At 53.9% G+C, this 6,817-nt stretch overlaps 1 protein-coding gene across 1 annotated transcript in view; it reads right to left on the bottom strand.

Moving 5' to 3' along the window:
- LOC307090193 (proteasome activator complex subunit 4B-like) overlaps positions 1-6,817 on the bottom strand; it is a gene marked incomplete at both ends in the record, with an annotated part of 52,548 nt that overhangs the window by 23,025 nt on the left and 22,706 nt on the right. Inside the window, 6 exons of the mRNA XM_079756766.1 lie at positions 248-329; positions 985-1,114; positions 2,271-2,324; positions 3,009-3,145; positions 3,576-3,785; positions 4,871-4,999. Coding sequence (XP_079612892.1) covers positions 248-329; positions 985-1,114; positions 2,271-2,324; positions 3,009-3,145; positions 3,576-3,785; positions 4,871-4,999 — 742 coding nt within the window. The remainder of the gene's footprint in view (positions 1-247; positions 330-984; positions 1,115-2,270; positions 2,325-3,008; positions 3,146-3,575; positions 3,786-4,870; positions 5,000-6,817) is intronic.

The following is a 6,817-nucleotide window of genomic DNA, read 5'->3' as shown; positions in this document are numbered from 1 at the left end:
TGCAGCCCTTGCCAAGCCATCAGACATGCCCACACTGAAAAATTGCTGTACAATCAGTCTGCACATAATCCAAGTGCAGACTCGTTACGGCTATACTGTGTGTGTGTGTATGTGTGTGTGTGTGTGTGTGTGTGTGTGTGTGTGTGTGTGTGTGTGTGTGTGTGTGTGTGTGTGTGTGTGTGTGTGTGTGTGTGTGTGTGTGTGTGTGTGTGTCTTCGTGCGTGCGTGCGTGCGTGCGTGCACTCACTGATATCTGAGGGCCTGACAGCGATTTTCTTCCTTGGTCTCTTCTGCTGTTTCAGGATTCCGGCGACTGCGGAGATCGCCACCTGGAGGACGAGAGGGGTAAGTCACCCTTCATCAGTCTCCTATCAACCGGCCAAACACACACACACACAGGACCCTAGTTAACGGTAAATGGACCACCATTTATAAAATGCTTTTCTAACCTCTAGCGCTCAAAGTCCTGCAATTATTAACTCACACAAGCTTCACAAACACATGCACCCATTCATGGACACATTCACAAACGCATTCACCCATTCACACACACATCCACCCATTCATAGACACATTCACAAACACATTCACCCATTCACACACACACACATCCACCCATTCATAGACACATTCACAAACACATCCACCCATTCATAGACACATTCACACACACACATCCACCCATTCATGGACACATTCACAAACACATTCACCCATTCACACCCACATCCACCCATTCATAGACACATTCGCAAACACATTCACCCATTCACACACACACACCCACCCATTCAGACACATTCACAAACACATCCACCCCTTCACACACACATCCACCCATTCATACACACACACATTCATTCTTAGAAACATTCACACACACACACACACACATTAATTCACCCATTCACACAACAACGGCGGCGTCCACCACGCAGGTCCACAGCCGTCTCGTCGGCCAGTTCGATCCCGGGGCTGCCTCACCGTGCGCAGGCCCAGCGAGTCGTTGGTGAGGCTCTGGGTGAAGAAGAGGACGGCGTCGGGGGGGACTGCGTGGTCGTCCCTCAGCTGCAGCGCCAGCAGGTCGGCCGCCATGTGCTCGAACTTCCACGGCCTGGCGCCACACACGCATAGGCGCACGCACACACACACACACAGGCACACAGGTACGCATATACAAACACACAGGGACACATGCAGGCGAACACCCACATACAGATGCATGCATACGCACACACACACACACACACACACACACACACACACACACACACACACAGACAAATTCACAGATGGATGCACACACATACACACACACACAGGTATGCATATACAAACACACAGGGACACATGCAGGCGTACACGCACATACAGATGCATGCATATGAACACACACACACACACACACACACACACACACACACACACACAGACGCACGCAAAGGCAGACCCAGGCGCACACGCACACACAGATGCATGCACACACACACAGACAAATTCACAGATGGATGCACACACATACACACACACACACACACACACACACGCAGGCACACAGACACAAACACACAGACACGTGAACGTCAACACACAAACACATTGTGAGCAACGCAGTGACATACAAAGTACAAATAATGACACACAGTGTGTCTGTGTAGGAGGGCATCAGCTGGGCCTGCTAGCTGGCAGTCCTAGCTGGCTCTGGATCAGAGGTCCTGTCCATGCGCCTCCGCCACCATAACGCTCTCTGCTGTCGGGTGCTGCTGTGATAGTGACACCCTGATGGCTGGCAGCCAGCACCCCTCACCCTGGACTGGACTGACTGTCCGTCCGTCAATAAGGGAGCTTGGTCTTGTGCTATGGGGGCCAGGGTTATGGGGTCGTCGTCGAATACAGCCTGTGAGGCCCTTCGAGGCTCTAGCTTGAATTTAGGAATACACTAATGCAATTGACTTGATCATCATGGACCACGACCATCCGCAGATATGTAATGCTGCTCTTTTGTTCAATTCTGGGTTGTTCTGAAAAAGTCCAATTCCACCAAGTTCCTCTTCCTCGGTGGGCTGTGACTTGGCAGAGGAGCGGTGTGAGGATCCAACATCTAAAAACAGCCCTTCATCTTCTGACACGCAGCCAAAGAACACCCCCCCCCCCCCCCCCCCCCCCCCCCCCCCCCTATGATGCAACGCTGCCACCATCTGAGGCGGTGAGTCAGAGAGGCTCTCGGGGGCACCCCACTGAGCGGGCGGGGCGCAGCACAACCCACTCACAGATCGCGGTCCTCCAGGCAGTCCAGCAGGTCGTTGACCAGCTTCTCGTACTTCCTGTGGGAGAGAACCAACAGGGTTCCAGACTCTGGGATATTTACAGGCTTTCATTTAATACTTTTTATTAAAAAAAGATTACTGGTAAATGGACTGCATTTATACGGCGCTTTTCTGACCGGCGGCCACTCCGAGAGCTTTACAATACTGCTTAACATTCACTCGTTCGAAAACACATTCACCTGTTCATACGTTCACTCACACACACACACACACATTCACCCATTCACGCACACATCCACACACCGACGGCGGTGTCAGCCACGCAGGGCGACAGCCAGCTCGTCGGGAGCAGTCAGGGTGAGGTGTCTTGCTCAAGGACACCTCGACACTCGAACTAGCAACCTTCCGGTTACAAGCCAGCCCACTCTACCTCCTGAGCAACATGCCGCCCCTTAAAGGTCCCATGACACGTCACCAGGTGTGGGTGTGATTGGCCGTTACGGGCCGTTTTGAAGTCTGCCCCTTATGACATCACAAGTGGGCATGTCCACCTAGATGTGTGATTATAGATGAGCAACGTTCGCTACAGCCCGCTGGGTAGGCTGGTAGACTGATCTATCCAGCACACCCCAGGTGGACACGCCCACCTGTGATGTCATGAGAGGCCGATTTTTCAAAACGGCTCCCATGACATGCCACCTGGTGGCCTGCCCTTCAACTTCCTAAAGGGCAGGAAGTTACCTCGTGGCGACGAGGTTTCTGATTCGCTGTTGCTGTAGGCCCTCCCTCTGCTCGTCTGAGGTGGGCGGGGCGAAGCTGGGGGCGGGGTTTGGAGATGCTGCCATCTCACTGGCTATCTCCACGCACTGCTCTGACACCTGCAGCGGGCCAGGGGTAGGGTAAGGGTACTATCTACTATCTGTGTGTGTACCATGTTCATTTACCAGAGTCTGTGTGTGTTTGTATGTGTACCATGTTCATTTACCAGAGTCTGTGTGTGTTTGTATGTGTACCATGTTCATTTACCAGAGTCTGTGTGTGTGTGTGTGTGTGTGTGTGTGTGTGTGTGTGTGTGTGTGTGTGTGTGTGTGTGTGTGTGTGTGTGTGTGTGTACCACGTTCAATTAGAAGAGGCTGTGTGTGTTTGTTTGTGTGTACTATGTTCATTTGTGTGGGTTAGGAGTGTGAGAGAGAGTGACAGTGAGTGAGAGAGTGAGAGTGTGAGTGAGAGTGGTTGAGAGTGAGAGTGTGCGAGAGTGAGTCTGTGTGTGTGTGTGTGTGTGTGTGTGTGTGTGCGTGCGGTCCTCACGGTGAAGCAGATGCCCACGGTGTCGTGCAGCCGGTGGATCTTGTCCATGATGGCGTCCAGCAGGCGGCCGACCGACGGCTCCTCCAGCGTCAGGGCGGGGGACAGGCCGCAGCGCACCAGGGCCGGCCACACCTGGCCCACGCTGTCCCAGTCCCGCACGCTGCCCAGGAACACCCCCCCACAGCCACCCAGCAGGCAGTGCAGCGCCCCCTAGCACACCCAGGGATACACACAGGGATACACACAGGGATACACACAGGGATACACACAGGGATACACACAGGGATACACCCAGGGATACACACAGGGATACACACAGGGATACACCCAGGGATACACACAGGGATACACACACCCAGGGATACACACACCCAGGGATACACCCAGGGATACACACAGGGATACACACACCCAGGGATACACCCAGGGATACACACAGGGATACACCCAGGGATACACACAGGGATACACACAGGGATACACACACCCAGGGATACACCCAGGGATACACCCAGGGATACACCCAGGGATACACACACCCAGGGATACACACAGGGATACACACAGGGATACACACAGGGATACACACAGGGATACACACAGGGATACACACAGGGATACACACACCCACGGATACACACAGGGATACACCCAGGGATACACACACACACACAGGGATACACACAGGGATACACACACACACACAGGGATACACACAGGGATACACCCAGGGATACACCCAGGGATACACACACACACACACACAGGGATACACACACACACACAGGGATACACACAAACACACACACACAGGGATACACACACACATACACACAGGGATACACACACACACACACAGGGATACACACACACAGGGATACACACACACACACACACAGGGATACACACAGGGATTCACACACACACACACACACACACACAGGGATACACACATGCACAGGGATACACACAGGGATACATACACACACACACACACACAGGGATACATGTGTGTGAGATCGAGAGTGCGTTTGGGTGTGTGTAGAAGTGTGTATGCGTGTGTGATTGTGTGAGAGTGCGTGTCCGTGCGTGCGTGTGTTACCTTAAATGCACACACGTGAGTGAGAGTGAGAGTGCGTTTGTGTGTGTATGTGTGTGTATGCGTGTGTGAGAGTTTGTGTGCGTGTGTGACTGAGTGAGTGAGAGTGTAAGTACGAGCGATTAGTTTTTGTTTCAGAGGGTGTGTGCGTGCGTGCGTGCGTGCGTGCATGTGTGCGTGTGTGTGCGTGTGTTACCTTAAACCTCTGTGGGGAGCAGCTGACGTGCGGCGAGAGCAGCTTCAGGATCCGGGGCGTCTGGTCTCGGTACGAGAAGTTGAACGTCCCCAACGCCGACATCAGCACCTCCTGTGCCAAGCTACGCACCTGCGCACACACACACACACACACACACACACACACACACACACACACACACAAAAGGAAAAATAGCTGCAGCTGTGCATGTAGATTTATGTTTGCATGAATGTATAAGTGTGCATTTCTGTCTGCATGCCCATGTGTGTGTGTGTGTGTGTGTGTGTGTGTGTTAGTCAGTGAATATACGTCTGTTCATTCAAGTTTGTGTGTGTGTGTGTGTGTGTGTGTGTGTGTGTGTGTGTGTGTGTGTGTGAGTACGGTCTGTGAATGTGAGCTAGCATGTGTCTGGGTTAATTTATGTGTGTGTGTGAGTGTGAGCTAGCATGTGTCCGTGTTAATTTATGTGTGCGTATGTGTGTGAGAGTGTGTGCCTGAGATTGAGCGAGCAGTGATTTATTTCATGTGTTTGCGTGAGTGTGTGTGTGTGTTCATCGGCCTGTGTTTGTGCGTGTTTGTTTTCTCTCCCTTCTGATCATTCAGGCGACACCAGGCCTTGTGTGACCCTGCCACCAGCACGCCACTCCAGTCCTGCCGACGGCCTCGTCTGCCATCAGAGCAGAATCTCACAGCGTCTCGCGGCAGAGCTCGACGTCCTGAGCCCCGACGCCAGGGGGAGGAGCCTCAGAGAAGGTAAACAGTCTGGCGCCGCGTTCGGCGGCGACCGGTTTGATCGCCTCAGAGCTTGAGGGGTGGTAAATGGTCTGCATTCATTGAGCGCTTCTCTAACCAGCGGCCCCCCAAAGCGCTTTACAATATCGCATCTCACATTCACCCATTCACACGCACACTCACACACCTACGACGGTGTCAGCCACGCAGGGCGACAGCCAGCTCGTCGGGAGCAGTGAGGGTGAGGCGTCTCGCACGGGGACACCTCGACCATCACTGCAAGGAGGAGCCGGGGATCGAACTCGCAGCCTTCCGGTTACCAGCCAACCCGCTCCGCCTCCCGAGCCACACGGCGCCCCGTTCTCCACATCTCTGGGAGCTGGTTCTGCCGGAGCTGTTGAAGACACGCCTCCTGGCGGGGGCACCACGCCCCCCCGGAGAGACGAGTCTGCCTCTGGAGTGGCGCGATTGGCAGGCGGCTCCGTGCCAACACACAGGGGAGGTAACTGAGAGCCGTTCCCCCGCCTGCAGCTGACAGGATGGCTCAGCAACGGCCCGCCGAACCGGGTGTTCAGGCTGACTCACGGCCCGACCAGAATGTTCCCCGCTCAGATCCCGCCGCAGGTTGCCTCCTTCTGGAGGATGAATAAATAAGCCCAAGAGTCGACGAAGTCCACTGGGTAGGCTGGGAGGAATACGTTTCCAGCACACATCTGGGCGGGGACGTGTGTGATGTCACTGAGTCACAGCGCTGGACAGGACGTGTTCTGAAACGGGTTCCTAAACCTAATCCCACTCACAGCTGGGGGTGAAACGGGAGCCCTTTAAGCACACTGGGAGCGGCGGCTAACTGGAGGCTTTTAAGACGGCGGTGGAGTTGTTTTGGTTCCAGGGATCAGGGACGGTTAACGTTCTCTCATCCCACAACATCCCGACCGTAGTTTCTCCTTCATCCATACACACATCGCACACCAGGGCGCTACTGATTCACACAGCGCTCGCTTCTTTTGAGCTTCTGTCAGTCGTGAGCCAACCCTTTACGAAGGCGAACTTTTCACCCGCATCCCTCTTTGTTAACCTGTAAGCCAGGTTGTAACAGTGTGTGTGTGCGTGTGTGTGTGTGTGTTTGTGTGTTGCCTGACTATAGAAGCTTGTAGACAGCAGCAGGTGTGTGTGTGTGTGTGTGTGTGTGTGTGTGTGTGTGTGTGTGTCTGC

This window comes from Pollachius pollachius (genome assembly GCF_949987615.1).
Source record: "Pollachius pollachius genome assembly, chromosome: 19".
NCBI classification, from domain to species: Eukaryota; Metazoa; Chordata; class Actinopteri; order Gadiformes; family Gadidae; genus Pollachius; species Pollachius pollachius.
The sequence above is the reverse complement of the archived record's forward strand: the minus strand, read 5'-3'. Positions and strand labels throughout refer to the sequence as shown.